The sequence below is a fragment of the Phyllobates terribilis genome, unplaced genomic scaffold (genome assembly GCF_046119375.1).
Source record: "Phyllobates terribilis strain yellow unplaced genomic scaffold, ASM4611937v1 Scaffold_2__4_contigs__length_985480577, whole genome shotgun sequence".
In the NCBI taxonomy this organism is placed as follows: Eukaryota; Metazoa; Chordata; class Amphibia; order Anura; family Dendrobatidae; genus Phyllobates; species Phyllobates terribilis.
The window spans coordinates 818,335,826-818,354,281 of NW_027362762.1; the positions used below are offsets into that span (position 1 = coordinate 818,335,826).

At 48.6% G+C, this 18,456-nt stretch overlaps 1 protein-coding gene and 1 long non-coding RNA gene across 3 annotated transcripts in view; one reads left to right on the forward strand and one right to left on the reverse strand.

Annotated features, from left to right (window-relative positions):
* LOC141230978 (uncharacterized) overlaps positions 1-220 on the reverse strand; it is a 3,820-nt gene extending 3,600 nt beyond the window's left edge. The window contains exon 1 of the long non-coding RNA XR_012297400.1: positions 40-220. This is a non-coding gene — a long non-coding RNA (uncharacterized lncRNA). The remainder of the gene's footprint in view (positions 1-39) is intronic.
* Positions 128-18,456, forward strand: part of NCBP3 (nuclear cap binding subunit 3) — a 28,671-nt gene continuing 10,342 nt past the window's right edge. The window contains exons 1-8 of one of the 2 annotated variants that reach the window (XM_073667660.1): positions 128-427; positions 8,575-8,640; positions 11,569-11,674; positions 12,479-12,604; positions 13,936-14,055; positions 14,717-14,820; positions 16,803-16,911; positions 17,986-18,085. In XM_073667660.1, coding sequence (XP_073523761.1) covers positions 293-427; positions 8,575-8,640; positions 11,569-11,674; positions 12,479-12,604; positions 13,936-14,055; positions 14,717-14,820; positions 16,803-16,911; positions 17,986-18,085 — 866 coding nt within the window. In that variant the 5' untranslated portion in view covers positions 128-292. The remainder of the gene's footprint in view (positions 428-8,574; positions 8,641-11,568; positions 11,675-12,478; positions 12,605-13,935; positions 14,056-14,716; positions 14,821-16,802; positions 16,912-17,985; positions 18,086-18,456) is intronic. The other variant, XM_073667659.1, reaches the window with a different exon arrangement.

Below are 18,456 nucleotides of genomic sequence, written 5' to 3' on the forward strand. Positions count from 1 at the left end.
GCATGACCCCAATGTCCCCACTAAGCCCGCAGCACTGACCTCCTCGAGCAGTTTCACCGGCAGCTGTGTCTCTCTGCCTGAGACTGTGGTTCATGTGCTAAACTAGAACACGCCCATAATGCACCGTCAGGACACGCCCCCCGGAAATAACGTCATACCTGGAAGGAGCCCATACATTCTAGCGTTTACCGAGGGTCATGTGCTGCGTAACGTCTAGCCAGGACACCTAGCACTCTATGACCACCGGCGGAACACTGAGAGCCTGGCTGCGTTTGTCGGTCTAGCCGAGGAGATGGCGGCGGTCCGGGGACTGCGGGTGTCAGTGAAATCGGGAGCTGGAGGCATTAATGAACCGGAACCTATGGAAGTGGAGGAAGGGGAGGTGGAGACCGCGCCAGACAAGAGTTCCCCTCCGGAGGGGGTTTCGGTATGTGAGGAGCTGATGGCCGGTTACATGCTGTCTGTGCAGTGAGAAGTGAGATCGTTGTGGAGAAGAGCGTATGTGTGCGGCCATCACTGCCGCCCTGCTGGGACTACATGGCAGGCCGAGCCCAGAGGGACAGGGGATGGGGAGCTCACTATAGACTGGGGGGCGGGAGTGGGATCACTATGGACTGGGAGGGATGGGGGCTCATTATGAACCGGGGGGAATATGAAACAGAGGGGGTGCTCACTTTGGACCTGGAGGGGAATATGGGTCGTGTAGGGGGGTCATATATGGACCAGAGGTGGGGAAGGGTCCACCATGGACTGGAGAAAGGGGGGGGGGGGGGCAATAAGGATCGGAGAAGGGTGTGCGGGGGGCAATAAGGATCGGAGAAGGGTGTGCGGGGGGGGCAATAAGGATCGGAGAAGGGTGTGCGGGGGGGGCAATAAGGATCGGAGAAGGGTGTGCGGGGGGGCAATAAGGATCGGAGAAGGGTGTGCGGGGGGGCAATAAGGATCGGAGAAGGGTGTGCGGGGGGGGCAATAAGGATCGGAGAAGGGTGTGCGGGGGGGGCAATAAGGATCGGAGAAGGGTGTGCGGGGGGGCAATAAGGATCGGAGAAGGGTGTGCGGGGGGGGCAATAAGGATCGGAGAAGGGTGTGCGGGGGGGCAATAAGGATCGGAGAAGGGTGTGCGGGGGGGGCAATAAGGATCGGAGAAGGGTGTGCGGGGGGGCAATAAGGATCGGAGAAGGGTGTGCGGGGGGTATGGACCGGAGAGGGGTGTGCGGGGGGCAATAAGGATCGGAGAAGGGTGTGCGGGGGGGGGGGGTATGGACCGGAGAGGGGTTTGCGGGGGGGGTATGGACCGGAGAGGGGTGTGCGGGGGGGTATGGACCGGAGAGGGGTGTGCGGGGGGTATGGACCGGAGAGGGGTGTGCGGGGGGGGGGGGGTATGGACCGGAGAGGGTGTGCGGGGGGGGGGGTATGGACCAGGAGAGGGGTGTGGCGGGGGGGGGGTATGGACCGGAGAGGGGTGTGCGGGGGGGGTATGGACCGGAGAGGGGTGTGCGGGGGGGGGGGGTATGGACCGGAGAGGGGTGTGCGGGGGGGGGGGTATGGACCGGAGAGGGGTGTGCGGGGGAGGTATGGACCGGAGAGGGGTGTGCGGGGGGGTATGGACCGGAGAGGGGTGTGCGGGGGGGTATGGACCGGAGAGGGGGTGCGGGGGGGTATGGACCGGAGAGGGGTGTGCGGGGGGGTATGGACCGGAGAGGGGTGTGCGGGGGGTATGGACCGGAGAGGGGTGTGCGGTGTGGGGGGTATGGACCGGAGAGGGGTGTGCGGGGGGGTATGGACCGGAGAGGGGTGTGCGGTGGTGGGGGGGGGTATGGACCGGAGAGGGGTGTGCGGTGGTGGGGGGGGATATGGACCGGAGAGGGGTGTGCGGTGGTGGGGATATGGACCGGAGAAGGGTGTGCGGTGAGGGGGGGATATGGACCGGAGAGGGGTGTGCGGTGGTGGGGATATGGACCGGAGAAGGGTGTGCGGTGGTGTGGGGGGGGGAGATATGGACCGGAGAAGGGTGTGCGGTGGTGTGGGGGGGGATATGGACCGGAGAAGGGTGTGCGGTGGTGTGGGGGGGGGGGATATGGACCGGAGAAGGGTGTGCGGTGGTGTGGGGGGGGGGATATGGACCGGAGAAGGGTGTGCGGTGGTGTGGGGGGGGGATATGGACCGGAGAAGGGTGTGCGGTGGTGGGGGGGGATATGGACCGGAAAGGGGTGTGCGGTGGTGGGGGGGGATATGGACCGGAAAGGGGTGTGCGGTGGTGGGGGGGGGATATGGACCGGAAAGGGGTGTGCGGTGGTGGGGGGGGGATATGGACCGGAAAGGGGTGAGCGGTGGTGGGGGGGGATATGGACCGGAAAGGGGTGAGCGGTGGTGGGGTGGATATGGACCGGAGGGGTTGGTATGGACCGGAGAGGGGTGTGCGGGGGGGGGTGGTATGGACCGGAGAGGGGTGTGCGGGGGGGGGGTGGTATGGACCGGAGAGGGGTGTGCGGGGGGGGGGGATGGACCGGAGAGGGGTGTGCGGGGGGGGTGGACCGGAGAGGGGTGTGCGGGGGGGTGGTATGGACCGGAGAGGGGTGTGCGGGGGGGGTGGTATGGACCGGAGAGGGGGGGGTGGTATGGACCGGAGAGGGGTGTGCGGGGGGTATGGACCGGAGAGGGGTGTGCGGGGGGGTATGGACCGGAGAGGGGGGGGGCATGGACCGGAGAGGAGGGGTGTGCGGGGGGGGGGCATGGACCGGAGAGGGAGGGGTGTGCGGGGGGGGGGGGGTATGGACCGGAGAGGAGGGGTGTGCGGGGGGGGGGGGGATATGGACCGGAAAGGGGTGAGCGGTGGTGGTGGGGGGATATGGACCGGAAAGGGGTGAGCGGTGGTGGGGTGGATATGGACCGGAGGGGTTGGTATGGACGGAGAGGGGTGTGGCGGGGGGTGGTATGGACCGGAGAGGGGTGTGCGGGGGGGGTGGTATGGACCGGAGAGGGGTGTGCGGGGGGGGTGGTATGGACCGGAGAGGGGTGTGCGGGGGGGGTGGTATGGACCGGAGAGGGGTGTGCGGGGGGGGGGGTATGGACCGGAGAGGGGTGTGCGGGGGGGGGGGGTATGGACCGGAGAGGGGTGTGCGGGGGGGGGTGGACCGGAGAGGGGTGTGCGGGGGGGGATATGGACCGGAAAGGGGTGAGCGGTGGTGGGGGGGGATATGGACCGGAAAGGGGTGAGCGGTGGTGGGTGGATATGGACCGGAGGGGTTGGTATGGACCGGAGAGGGGTGTGCGGGGGGGGTGGTATGGACCGGAGAGGGGTGTGCGGGGGGGGGTGGTATGGACCGGAGAGGGGTGTGCGGGGGGGGTGGTATGGACCGGAGAGGGGTGTGCGGGGGGGGGTGGTATGGACCGGAGAGGGGTGTGCGGGGGGGGGGTGGTATGGACCGGAGAGGGGTGTGCGGGGGGGGTATGGACCGGAGAGGGGTGTGCGGAGGGGGTGGTATGGACCGGAGAGGGGTGTGCGGGGGGGGTGGTATGGACCGGAGAGGGGTGTGCGGGGGGGGGGTGGTATGGACCGGAGAGGGGTGTGCGGGGGGGGGTGGTATGGACCGGAGAGGGGTGTGCGGGGGGGGGTATGGACCGGAGAGGGGTGTGCGGAGGGGGGGTATGGACCGGAGAGGGGTGTGCGGTGCGGGATATGCACCGGGGGGTATGGACTGGAGAGGGGTGTGCGAGGGGGGGGGGGTATGGACCGGAGAGGGGTGTGCGGTGGGGGGTATGGACCGGAGAGGGGTGTGCGGGGGGGGTATGGACCGGAGAGGGGTGTGCGGTGCGGGGGGATATGGACCGGAGAGGGGTGTGCGGGGGGATATGGACCGGAGAGGGGTGTGCGGGGGGATATGGACCGGAGAGGGGTGTGCGGTGCGGGGGGATATGGACCGGAGAGGGGTGTGCGGGGGGGGGATATGGACCGGAGAGGGGTGTGCGGGGGGGGAGGGATATGGACCGGAGAGGGGTGTGCGGTGCGGGATATGCATCGGGGGGGTATGGACCGGAGAGGGGTGGTGTGCGGAGGGGGGGGTATGGACTGGAGAGGGGTGTGCGGAGGGGGGGGGTATGGACTGGAGAGGGGTGTGCGGGGGGGGGTATGGACCGGAGAGGGGTGTGCGGGGGGGGGTATGGACCGGAGAGGGGTGTGCGGGGGGGGGTATGGACCGGAGAGGGGTGTGCGGGGGGGGGTATGGACCGGAGAGGGGTGTGCGGGGGGGGGTATGGACCGGAGAGGGGTGTGCGGGGGGGGGTATGGACCGGAGAGGGGTGTGCGGGGGGGGGGTATGGACCGGAGAGGGGTGTGCGGGGGGGGGGGGGTATGGACCGGAGATGGGTGTGCGGGGGGGGGGGGGTATGGACCGGAGAGGGGTGTGCGGGGGGGGGGGGGTATGGACCGGAGATGGGTGTGCGGGGGGGGGGGGGGGTATGGACCGGAGATGGGTGTGCGGGGGGGGGGGGTATGGACCGGAGATGGGTGTGCGGGGGGGGGGGGTATGGACCGGAGATGGGTGTGCGGGGGGGGGTATGGACCGGAGATGGGTGTGCGGGGGGGGGTATGGACCGGAGATGGGTGTGCGGTGCGGGGGGGGGGATATGGACCGGAGATGGGTGTGCGGTGCGGGGGGGATATGGACCGGAGAGGGGTGTGCGGTGCGGGGGGGGGGGGGGTGATATGGACCGGAGAGGGGTGTGGGGGGTATGGACCGGAGAGGGGTGCTTTGGGTTGCGAGTGTGCTGAGGGTTCATGTAGTAAATGTATAGTTCCATCCAGTTCTGCAGCGCGCTGCTATCTCCTACCATAGAGCAGCTGCCCACCATGCCTGGCCACCTATTCATTCGACCTAAGGACATGGGACCCCTGTTCTCAGGATGGTTGGGGGCAGTTATCAGACGCTGATCTCCTGTCGTGTTACTACGTAATGTTGATTCTCTGAAGACCTTTTAAAAACTTTGTCCAAATTCTGTGAAATCCTGCAGAGCGTCCTCACCGGTGTACAGTTTACTGCTGGCATCACCGCCCGTAAATCCCCCATGTGACGTCTACAGCCAGTGACAGGCCTCCGCGGTATACAGCCCAAGGCCAGCGATTGGCTGCAGATATCACATGGGGTCTCCGGCTGTGACCCTGCAGTATAATCCTGTAGTATTTGTTCTATCAGGGCAGCTGCTATCTCTTCAGAATATCAGATAAGCAGAGAGGAGAGCTGTGCGCACACACTCCAATATAGGAACGCTGACAGTGAGTGAGCGCAGACATCAGCTGTCTCCTGAGAGAGCGCTGGCTTGGGGGAAGCTAGCACTGTCAATCACCAGAGGTGGGATATCCAAATACAGGCGGCGGGATGGTGCACCGACACTGCTCAGCCGTGCAAGCAGGGCACTGAGCCCCCTAATTAGCATAAGGGAATAAAGATCTTTTCCTACACAACAGAGGGACTGATTTACAAATCTATATAAATGTAAAAGTGTGATTTTATTATTATAGGGAGGGAAGTCCCCATATGAGAGTGTGCTCAGTGTACATTGTGTTTTGGAGGTGATTGTTGTCTCCCTTTAAACAACTGCAAATGTAAAATTAAAAAAAAAAAGCCAATACTTGCCTGTTCCTTCCCCCCGCGATCCAGCGCTAGCCATCCTCCCCTTTATTGCAGCCACACGTTGTCTGCTTGTAAACCATCACGTGCCACTACTGGCATCATTGGCATCATGGCCCTGATGGCTGAGCATTGGTGCCAGCAGTACACCTGTGCCTGCTGCGGCCACAGGCTAACAGTGTTTACATCGGATCACCAGCAGAACAAAGAGGTGCGGTTGTTAAACAAAATTTGCATTTTTTATTCTAAATCAGATAATTCCTCTTATTTAAAAAATTTGTATTAGACTATGTGCCCACGATGCAGAAATACTCCGGATTTTTCCTGAGCGTTTCTGCATCTCCCTGGCAGAAAAAACACATGCGGATTGTCCATGCGGATTGTCCATGCGGATTGTACATGTGTTTTTCCTGCCAGGGACAAGCGGATGTGAAGCGGTCTTCACTTGCATTTCTGCATGCGGATTGACAAGCGCTTTCCAAGCGATTTTAGCATCACTTGGAAAGTGCTTGACAACTTGGTCACACTATATAAATCCATGCAAACGGCTGCCGGAAAGCCAGAACGGATCGCTATGGACAACCGGGGGCCATCAGAAGGTGAGTATAATGTATATTTTTTATTTTATTCTTTTTTTTTTTACAGGTACTATGGTACCCGGTTCCGAAGGAGAGTGTCCTCTTCTCCAAACCCGGGTAGCATCAGCACATTGAGCCACACGATATATCCGCATCTGCAGATGCAGTGATGCGGATGTCATGCGTTCCAATGCAAGTCAATGGCGGCGAAAAGCTGCGATTCCTCAAAATAATTGGTAGTGGATTTTTCCGCAGCGGATATTTCTGCATCATGTGCACAGCACATGCGGATTATCATTGGGGAACATGGCAGACCTTCTACCAAGTGTTTCTGCCACGGAATTGCCGCTGCGGAAATGCTTAAAAAACACATAGTGGGCACACAGCCTTATCTGTATTTTATTGTTGGACACAAGAAGTGCAAACAAGTTTCAACATGTCTAATCCTTTGTTTTCAATGGAGATAAGCTGCCACAAGAGGTGTTTGGCAATGGCTTATGCTCCTCTCCCCACTGACAACTCGTGCACGCTCACCGGAACCAAGCATGTGTGTGTATGGGGACGGGGTCAGCGGAGAAGACTGTCAGCTGAATGAGCGGTCAGCCATTGTCAGGTCATCTTGCAACACTCTGTTTTTGACACTGATGACAATTGCTCTTCCAAAAATACAACAGAGGATGATAGTGCAATCCCAATGGCGATCATTAGGGGTGGTGCTGCAATGTGACATGAGTCGAGATTCCCACTGATTGCTCAAAAGATCCCGAGAATGTCGGAGCTCAGGAGACAGGAGCACACACAGAGCGGAGTACAGAATCCATGCAAAGCATTGCCTTAGTATTCTATGCTTTCTGTTGTATCCTTATTCTGCTTTGTGTGAATAAAAGACATTTTACTGTACATACATTTCAGATTTTAAAAATATTTTTCAAGCTGTTATAAAGTATTCTAATTTTCTGAGATAATGACTTTTGTGCTTTCATTGGTTGTAAGCCATAATCATCAATATTAACAGAAATAAACACTTGAAATAGATCACTCTGTAATGACTATATAATATGAGTTTCACTTTTTGTATTGAAGAACTGAAATAAATTAACTTTTTGATGATATTCTAATTTATTGAGATGGACCTGTACATAGAAACCTATATATTAGATATCTGTGCAACCTTAAAGGGGTTTTCTCAAGATGTATCTTCAAGTGTGCATGGCCCTAGGCTTGCTGCTCTGCGGTGGGCGGTGCACCCATGACGATTGACATAGTCACACCGCTCGTCCGAGTTGTGCTTGCTCCCAAGCTGCTAGCAGAGGTCGCTTTACCTCTGCAGCATGAGAGCAGCACAAAGAGACTGAAGCTGACCAGATCCGCGTGACAAGGCTACAAAGCATAGTTTGCTCGCGCCATGTGCTCCTTACCTAGGTAACCGACCATGCTGGGACTGATGGGTAAAGCTAAGCCAAGCAATGAGCTGTACACTAAATTACACTATAAAATTACTAATCCTTCCGTTCTTGAGAACACATTCTTTTTAATAAGTGAGAAATTGCAAATTTGCTTCTTTTACAATCCCGTTGCAGTTTTACACATTTATGAACTCTAGAACAACCCATTGAAAGCGTAAGTGTAATTTCAGGAGGACTTGCAGCAGAATGACTGTCTGCCTCTAGCTCCTCCCTCCTCTCCATAGAACTTCATAAGCACCAACCTCCTATCTCATTACTGGGACCATCTGTCTTCACTGAATACAAATTTTACCTATGAATTGAGAGTGAAAGATCAGTCCAGGAGGAGAAAGAAGATTTCTTTGCTAAAATATATTACACCATTATTTTAATATAGGCGATTCACTTCTGAAATAAAAATTTAAAACAATTAACTCTTTAAAGAATTAACTCCCAACAGACCCTTCTAGTCTGAGTTGTGAATACTTTAAAATAATAATATAAAGTATAAAATGCTTGATTGTGTATTCAGATCTAAAAAAATATATAGTCATTTGTGCCTATAAACAGCACTAAGAAAAATACAATTTCTCCCAAATAAAACCCCACCTCCGCCGTGTCAGTGGAAAAATAAAAAGGTTACGTGTGCTGGATGAGAGGCAAAAAAATTGATGGGGCCATTAAAGCCTGCTCATAAGGGGTTAAATGTAGTAGTATTTGACTGATTATTTTGGGTGCTCCTAGTTCTGTGTTTATTCTGGGTAATGCCTTTGCCCTCTCGGTTGCTGGACGCTCTGTTGGCGGAGGGGCCTCCGTACAGCACACCCGGATGCTAAGGATGTGGTTGTGTCATGTGTAATACGCGTGGCTGTATAATGAGTCTTCTGATGGGTTACTAGACCTTGTGCTTCTTCTGTATTTTAGGGCAGTACCAGGCGATATGAAAATAAAGCTGGAGCTTTTATCACTGGCATTGATGTCACTTCGAAGGTAAATATCGAGCGTATCTCTTCCTATTAGTAAATGGATTGTGACGCTGCAGTGACGTCTCCATTATGTATTTGTAGGTTTCATTGCTAAATACATAACTAATGATTTACATTACCAAGACAATGGGTGTCAGCCAAATTGTAAAATCCCAGCGATGTCTCTATTGCTGCCTTGTTTTCAACTGAGCGTCCTGATCATTTGTCGCTTTCCTGCAGCGGTCAGTCGTTTTTCTACATTGACACATCAGTAAGGTAAAGGAGCACTCGGGTGATTTTTTTTTTTTTTTTGTTTCCTATTTTACCGTATGCCAGCGATGATGTATGTAAGTGTAATTAGTGTATTATCGTGGTCACCGGCTGCAGTCTTCTCACCATATATGCCCCAGCCTCACTTGACCGTCTCTATAACCTGCCGGATTACTGGGTGGAGCGGCGGTTATAGTGTTAATATAAGTCTGTGAGCCTTGTTCTTAAGTTGAGAGTATTCATACTCGCTCAGCAACCACAGAGCAGACCAGATATTATATATGCTCAAACATGGCCATATAGGACAAAAAATGCTTATTGTTACTACACTAGTTACACGCATTCATGGTGGCATACAGGAAAATAAAATCCACTGGAGAGCTCCTTTTGAGATCCTTTTTACACAGGCGGATTACTGATCTAACTAGCACTCATAAGACCCTTTCATTGGCCCATGCTTACCTACCGGTCGGCCTGGGGGGCAGTCAAAATGCTAGTTTTTTGGCTGATTGGATCGCTTATTCATATTTTAAAAATAATCCTTGTCGTCAGTGCTTGTAGTGTGAACAGGGGATGTGCTGCCAACAAGATGTGTTGTATACAGTTTGCATCAGCCTATGCCAATGCTCCTTAACTACACACCGATAGATTTACGTCTACAATCAGCTCCCATTGTGGGCAGAAAATCTACATGTGTAGACCCAGCCGTATTATTGTGATGTTCCTGTACAGTAATTGGCTGCTGCACATGTTGTTATTATAAACAAAAACTTAAAGCACAGGTTTTTTTTTAACTTTTTGGCCAATATTTTCTTAAAATGCCTGATTAAACATCCATGTTAGTCTCAGCTTTTGCCAGACCGTGCATGCAAAGATAGGGGTCAATCACTGGTGGTCCTACACAGTGATTGACAGTCTTCTGTGTATATTAGAATAGGACCACCCAGTGTACTCAGATTCATACAAGCATCAATGATTTCAATAACTAAAATACAAGTTACACTGAATCCGTTCCCACAAACCCATGTATCATTCTGCTCATCCTCTCCTGCTCCGTACCATGCTGTCCAGAGATCGGATTGCACTCAAAACGTGACAGATTCCCTTCAATGTCTAATCTATAAAAAGAAAAAAAAACACTGCTTGCTCATCCGTCTGCTGCTTGCTTGATCTAAAGTCAAAAACTTACAATTGTCTACGCTTGAGATACACTAAAGCTTGAAGAAGAAAGGTAAAACCTGAAACTTGTGATTGATATTTTTCTCCCCGTCAGCTCTTGCAAGCAGGAGGCAGGGGGCAGTGAGTAGCTGGAGATTCTGCACACAACGCATGCAGATGGTGTACCCCGCAAGTGTGTATCAGCGCTGCAGCTGATGATTGTATGGACACATGTGGATCCACCTCCTATACCTCTGCTCTTTTATGTAGAGCGTAGAAGTGATCTCTTTTGCTGCATGGGGGATACATTTAGAGAAACAAGAAATAAACAGTTGTGTTGAGAGTGAGCTGAGACCTGTCCAGATGGATTTGATAGTTGGTGTCATTCTGTAGTTCAGGTCCTGTACACACTGAACACTGACTTCCAGTTTACAAAAGAAAGAAAGCAGGCACTGCTCTGTGGTCAGACTGGAGATTTAGTGACACAGCTGCCCATAATCCAAAGGATCGAAATGTATGGATGTAACTGAACTGTAGGATAAGGCAGAGTACACAGCTAGAATTTTGCAGGAACAGTGGCCTGTGACATTTTCATTATCTGGTGCCATCCAGAGCTGCTCAATTCCTCAGTACTGATGACTTTACAGCCCAGCACCTGACCAGACGCATGGATAATGGACAGGTATCATTCATGTGTCCTGGTCATTAGACTACGACGTGCAGAATACCTAATGATTGTCCACGTGTCTCAGCAGGTGAGTTGGGTCGTCTCCGCTCGCTTCCAGTGTGATGTGATTGGCTCTGGATAGGTGATCATGTAACGTGTTTTTATTTTATGCACAATAGGGAGATCCAGAGTCTATGGTGCTAAAAGGTTTTAGATTTTATTAAAGTACATAATTAAAAGTTCAAAAATAGAATACATATGATTATATTTACAAAAAGATATAGTGAGTACATGTAAAAATCAGATAATAAGAATCAGATCCCAAGGGGTTTGGGTCAGGATACAATTGAGTTGGTAATGTCAAACAGACCTAGATTTATATTATATATGCTCAAACATGGCCATATAGAACAAAAAATTCTATGAACACCTACTCATGAAAAACTGCTATTGTGTAAGGTCAAAATCAATGCAAAAAATTTTGCCTATGCATTTGGACATGTAACCATATAAAGTGGCACTGATATAGTAAGATATGTCAATCATGGGTATTGTCCCTGGTCATCCCTTGAAAGGGCTATAATCAGGCACGGTATGTTTGATAACAGTATATTCATAAAAGGTATTTACCCATTGTGTCAGTCCCACCTGTGTCTCGGCCGTGATCCCCAACGCACGTTTCGCATTCTTGTCGCTTCCTCAGGAGGAGTGTTTTTATTTTAGTTGTTATTCTCATTGCTCCGCATTTATTGTTATTAAATCTTTCATTTCTTTTTTGTCTTTTAAAGTGTGTAGGCCAACCATGGCAGCTTAATGAGAATATCATGTAATTTCTTCCTTTTTTTTTTTTTCTACCAGGAAGCCATTGAAAAGAAGGAGCAGAGAGCAAAGCGTTTTCACTTCCGTGCAGAAGTCAACGATAATCAAAGAGATGTTGTATTGGACCTCGAGATGATGAGAAAAGGTGAATATTTTATTTGTATATCTATAAATATTACCTGACTCAATTGTGTCCTTCTACACTGAGGACGTCCTCTAAAATCAGGTGGCGCTTGTGACTCTATTATCTTTTCCGACTGAATAGAAATCCAGCTCACTATTTCAGACTGTTATTAGGTTTCCTGGGCGGTGACCTACTATTATGTTCATGTGTAAGTGATGTTCATTCACCTGTATGCAGGCCTTTGGGTAACTCAATCCTCGTTTGTGATCCCGAAGGAAATGATGAAAGCCTGTTAGACTGCTCCCATGTTTCAGGATGTGTTGCTAGGCCAGGACTTCACAGGCCCATTTACTCCCTGCGGCCTTATCTGACATTCTGTTCTCGTCTTGTCTCCATTCACTGTAAGATCATTTTAATAGGTTAAAGGGGTATTCCCATCTCCAAGATACTATCCCAATATGTAGTAGGTGTAATCAAATTAATATTAGCAAATACCTCCAATTAGAAATGTAGTATAGTTCTTCTGATAACCTATGTTGCTTACCCCATGTGGAAGGCATTGCAGTAGCTTAGGTATCCATGGTTACGACCACTAGCAACTGTCACTATTTATGAGTGGTTGTAACCATGGATATCTAGCCTACTGCGATGCCCTGCACATGGAGTAAGCAACATAGTGAATTAGAAAAACTATACTAGATTTCTAATTGGAGGTATTTGTTAATATTATTACTATATATTGGGATAGGATCTTGGAGATGAGCATACCCCTTTAAGTGAAATATTGCAGAGAAGAAGAAAGCATTAATGCCTCGTGTTTTTCAGCAATTCCCAAAGTCCGCCTGGAAACCCTTCACATCAGTGGTGTGGATGAGATGAGCACACAAGATATATTTGCCTTCTTTAAACAGTATCCGCCCGGCTACATTGAATGGCTGGATGATACGTCATGTAAGTTGATACACGTCCGAAATGTTTGAGGAGATGTGATTATTAGGTATATTTCATTGTTCATAGTAATCCTTACCAAATAAGTTATTGGATTTATCTTTGGAATTAAAATTAAATATTTTAAAATGTTTCTTCTTTTTGTAAAGCTGTTAGACAACCAATATGCCTGCCATTAGAGCTGGCACAGGTTTATTTTTCAGCAGTCCCAGATTAATAAACACTAAATCTGCCTAGTTGTAGATGGATCACCGCTGCAGGGGCGGTATATCTACATAACTGGAGGGATTTACATTCAGGAGATACAGCAGGCGAATGCAATATTGACTTTACTGAGTGCTGTGTAATGAAGAACACCCCCCAAGCGATTAACGCCCCCAGCCAGACCCCCTAGCGATCAGCTGATATCTAGCGTTTGACAACCTCTCCTTGTATTATGTAGTTGCATACCGAAGTCTAAATCCCAGCAGCCATCTTGATGGCTCCCCCATACAGAAGAGCATGCTCTTGTGTCCTCTATGAGAGAGCTTATCTCCGGGAGAACAAAAAGATCGTCCGTCTGAAATCTGACATGTCAGATCAATATATATTCCCAAAAATAACTTGCCAGAGTTCCCTATACACATTAGATTGTTGAACAATGCCATCAATATCAACAGGTTCGGTCAACAGTCTAACGTGTGCAGAGGCTACAGGTTAAGTTCCCACAATGAGCTTTTGGTGAGTTTTGGATGTGCAACGTCTTCCAGTTCTAGCAAAGGGGATAGGATTTATAGCAATCTTGTTTTCACGCACCGCAAACTGATCTACGGTGCATTTTTGAAATCCACATGTCAATTTCTCTTGCGAGAACGCTTAGTTTTCTGTGCAGATTTTTCCCATAGACTTGCATTAGATGCGGAAAATTCGCAGGTAAAAAAATGCATGTGATCTGCAGATGACTTATATCAATAAGGAAGTATCAAAAACAAAGCAAACATGACACCTAAAAGAAACAAAAAAAACCAATGAAAAACAAGTATTTAACCTGCAACATCAAAAACTCACCAAATACTCCTCATGGGAACATAGCCTTACTGTCAGTGTTACAAGTGGCAGTGTGGATAAGTGTGTGATCCCGCGCCCTTCCCATCGGGTGCTATTTATACTCTATCACTATTACACACCGGCTTTATCGCATCATGGAGCAATAGTTCAGAATCCAGAGAAGTGAAGGCGCTTAGTGAGGTCTATGTTTAACCTTCTGTTTATTGGTGGATAAGTTTGGGTAAGCAGAGATGTTGACGACTGACTTTGTTTAACAGTGTGATATATGTGGAATTTCTTGCTTTCAGGCAATGTAGTTTGGCTTGATGAAGTGACTGCAGCTCGGGCCTTATTGAATTTAAGCACTATGCCAACAGATGTGAAGAGCAAGAAAAGCGAGGAAGGTGTATCTGCAAAGTCTAAATCTGGTAATTATGTGATTTATGTCTGTTGCCAATTATATATTAATAATAATAATATTAGTAATATTATTTTATTTTTTTCTTCAAGATAAGCTATATCAGGCCAGCCGGCTTATCTGTGCATGGACTTTAAATGACTCCTTACCAGTGTTGAAAGTGTATGCCACAGTCTGTGATAGTTTAGTTTTGTTTTTTTTTTTGCTGGATCATTTATGCAATTGGGTGTCATTAAAAAAAACAGTTCTCTTTATATAGGCTCTGTTTTACATAGTCTCTGGCTGAGGAGTGAGTCAACTAAGAATTTTTCAGTGAGCTAGTATTAATGGGGTTTATAATACTTAGTTCTTCTGAGAGGAATTCAGAAGAAGGAGTATAAGCATTATAAACTCTTCTTTGCAAACATCTCACTGACGGAATCTCTGCTCATTCTGCAACCAGCAAGACCGTGCGATACATGGGCTGTAGAAGGTCAACGGTACAATATTTTTAATAATGCCCAGTTGCAAAAATAAATGCATTCAAGTATAAAAGAATAGATAACCCATAAATAGGGGTCAGTGAAGGAAAACGTTAGGTTCCCTGATGACAAGCTGATTGCATGTTTTATTGGCCGGCAAACCACATGGCAAGTTATGGATTGTGCATTGCCCATGTTCTTCTCTCCTAGATAGGTACAATGACAGCTCCGGGGATGAGACCGAAGAAGGGGAAGTGGAAGAAGAAAACCACAGTGATCCTGAAGAGGAGTCTGAGAAGAAGGTTTTGAGCAAGGTGTGAATTTATACATGTTTCCATTATGGAGGTTTTCATGCGTAAAATGTCCACTGCTAACATTACACATGTAGGCCACCCCCGGTGGTTACTTATCTATGACTATACCAGGATGCATCAATAATAACCTAAAGTGCATCTACAGCAAAAGAGGCAGGACGTGTTTGTCGCCCTTGAACAGCTGCACAGTCCCTTGAATCCCAGAGCCGCACTGGTCCACCTCCATGCCACAGGGCAAGTTTACTAAGATGTCACACCTAATTAGCTACTAAACTTTGACATTACGGTGCGAAAGGACCTGGAAGGGCTACAGTGAAGAGTCTTCTATTTCAGTGTCTAAACAAAGATTCCTCATGGATCCCTCAGCTGCGGCTGGGGTATATACCATGTTCCACATTTCCTGCTGTGTCTTATAATCTCATTTTGAGAACGTGACTTGTGTATCCTTGTCACTAAATCATCCCCTTCTCATAACCTTTTGCTGACATTGTCCTCATCTAGGTTAGGTTATTTGGCGTCCCCCCTCTGCTTCAATTTTGGAATCCATCCATCTTGAGAAGTGTCGTGCTGATAATTTGTTAGGAAATTGCTTACGATGCTTTTCTGTAAACAGCTGACAATGGCATAAAATAAGAAAAGGAGTAAGGCCGGGGCTACATGGCGGCATGTCTTACACGACAAAAACATTTTGTGCATTTTGTCTGTGACTTGCTGGATTTGTTGAAAATAAGTCTATGGTAAGTATATCGCATGTGACCAGACAATGCAACACATTTGGAAATGTGTGCGACTCTGTCACAGTAGGTTACAATGAGACACCATAGGAAATCATTACATCTAATGTGTCTAAGCAACATTTGTAGCCCTAGCCTTATACCTTACAAATCTTGTGCCATAGTTCAGTGCAAGCCTTTTTTTTTCTAATGGTTTTAGCTATGTTCTCTTGACGTCTGACTGCGACCATACGCTAAGGGACCAGGGAAGCATCAGCATGGAAGCAGCGGACCATTAAGTACATATTAGTCCCTTTTTGGTGTGTGTTTTTTTGTTGTTTTTTTGTCGGCTGCTTCATTTGCTACAAAACTCCATTATTAGTTCATTAAAGGGGTTATCTTCTTATAAACGTCAGCAGTTACATAGTGTAACTGCAGACTTTTATCGGAAGACGAGGCATCCCTTGAATCCTTACAGTGTTCGCATCACGCGCTGTCAGTATTCTCCGGTATTTTAAACTTGAGCGGGCAGTCGATTTGCACACTTCCTGTCACATTCCGACTAGACTTCCTTGGCGTCGCTCATTCACTTGCATTGAGCGAGGCTGAACACGTGTAATCAAAATGTGGCGGGAAGTATGCGGTGCACGCTGTAAGGCATCGGATTCAGGGGCCTTTAAATAGTCCTTAATTGTCAAATTTTCAGGAATAAAACAGTGAAAACTGGTAAATGGCCTTTACTTTCTGGTCTGTCAGAGGTCAGACTGAGCGGCTGTGACATCATTTTGACTGGATTTCCTATTTGGCAAGGCTTCAATATGAGGTTCACCTTAAGGTTTGGAAATTGGCAGGACACGAGTGATTATGACCTGGTCCTGTGATCGGGAAATAATGTAGCAATATATTTATACATGAAGAGAACATTTTAGGCTGGCTTCACGAGTCTCGAGTTTCATAGCCCCATGTACAGACCTTGATCTCTGGACCGACTGCTGGTCTGCTTACTTATGAGGCTGTTACATTCAGATATAGAGACCCTTAGACTGTCCTGAAAATGTGATCCATACATGGACCATGAAATTCAGGCACATCAAGCAGACCTTACTTTTTTGGTTTTGCCAGAGGTACAATATTAAGCTTATGCCATTCACAGCACAACGGCTCTCAGGCCACATTCCAACATAATGCGATAGATGAATTACTCCAAGAAACAGCTTTTGTGGGAATACTGTGGATAAACAGGGTTATATTTGTTTCCTTTTCATTCAGATGGATACTCTCTCCCAGGCAGAGCAAGAGTCCCTAATGAGAAATGATATTCGGCTCTCCATGAAAACATTCAAGGGGAACCAGCTAATTATGAGATTCGCTACCAAAGGTACATAGACTAGGAGCCTGCGTTCTTCAGTCTCCTCATTCAGGAAAGTGGGATTTACCGGGAGCACGGTGGCTCAGTGGTTAGCACTGCTGCCTTGCAGCACTGGGGTCCTGGGTTCGAATCCCACCAAGGACAACATCTGCAAGGAGTTTGTATGTTCTCCCTGTGTTTGCGTTGGTTTCCTCCAGGTTCTCCGGTTTCCTCCCACACTCCAAAGACATACTGATAGGGATTGTAGATTCTGAGCCCCAATGGGGACAGTGCCAATAATGTCTGTAAAGCGCTGTGGAATTTATGGCGCTATATAAGTGAGTTAAATAAATAAATAAGAGAAGCATAGTGCTGCATGTTGGGGTAGAACTTTCTACATCATGTTGGGGTAGCACCTGGGCAGTGTCTTCCCTACATGACAGATATAGAATAGCTGCTAAACACATCTTATTAGAAATTTAGCTTGTTTTTTTCCCACAAACAAAGTACATTTTAATCAATAGATATTGTATTAATAATAATTTCCACAGTTGGATGTGTTAATAAAATGTTCCTGAGCTGAGATAATCTTATAACTGTTTCCCTGTGTACTGGCTGTGTCTGACCGTGTACAGAACATGGTCTGATCATACCACAGCTCCTGGTCAGGGGAGGAAGCAAAAGAGTATACAGGTAGAATCAGCTGTAATCCCATGCTGTGCTTTCCTAACCGCGAACCCCACATAAAGCTATATGGTCTATATTTCCTACTTCACTGTCAGCTCTTTATCTGTCAATAAACAGAAGTTATGAAATCCAGTTGTTATCCTATGGATATGATATCAGTATCAGATTGCTGGTGTCCCTGTTGTTTGGAGGGGCTGAAGCTTTAATGAAGCACGTAGTTTTTTCCCGTTTATTTTGCACATTAGCTGCTGCTAACATTTGATTTATTAACTTTGTGAGAAAATCTACCTGACGGAGCACAATGACAGCTGTAGATTTGTGCTGCCATGTACTGTTTTACTAGCACAGGTCCTACATACAATATAATTTGACTTTTGGTAGTATCTTTTATTTATTACTCTGTCTTTGGTTTCTTAGAGGACAAGAAAGAGCTGGGAGCAGCGCGAAGAAGCCAATATTACATGAAGTATGGAAATCCAAACTACGGTGGCATGAAAGGAATCCTCAGCAACTCATGGTACTTGATGTGTATGACAGTGTTTCACTTTTATGAACAATCAATCCTTATTTTTTGGCTTTTTTTTTTCCATTGCTCCTGGTCGTCTTGAAAATTGGCTACACGAATGTGGCAACTGTCTGTCCATTAGCAGGCACTTGAAAGCTCCTTGTTCTTGGCATAGATGTCAGATCTTTACTGATTGAGAGTTCATAAAAGTCCAGTCCCCCTTCACACAATCTTTTTAGTTTAGTTACACTTGTTATAGACGATTATTTCAGTCTACAGAGACTCCAGAGAGCTCATGAAATAGTACCCATTACTCCTTAGCCCATATTGTCCTGCTTTCCACCATACAAAATCAAATCTGTTTTTAGGAGAGGATACTGCAG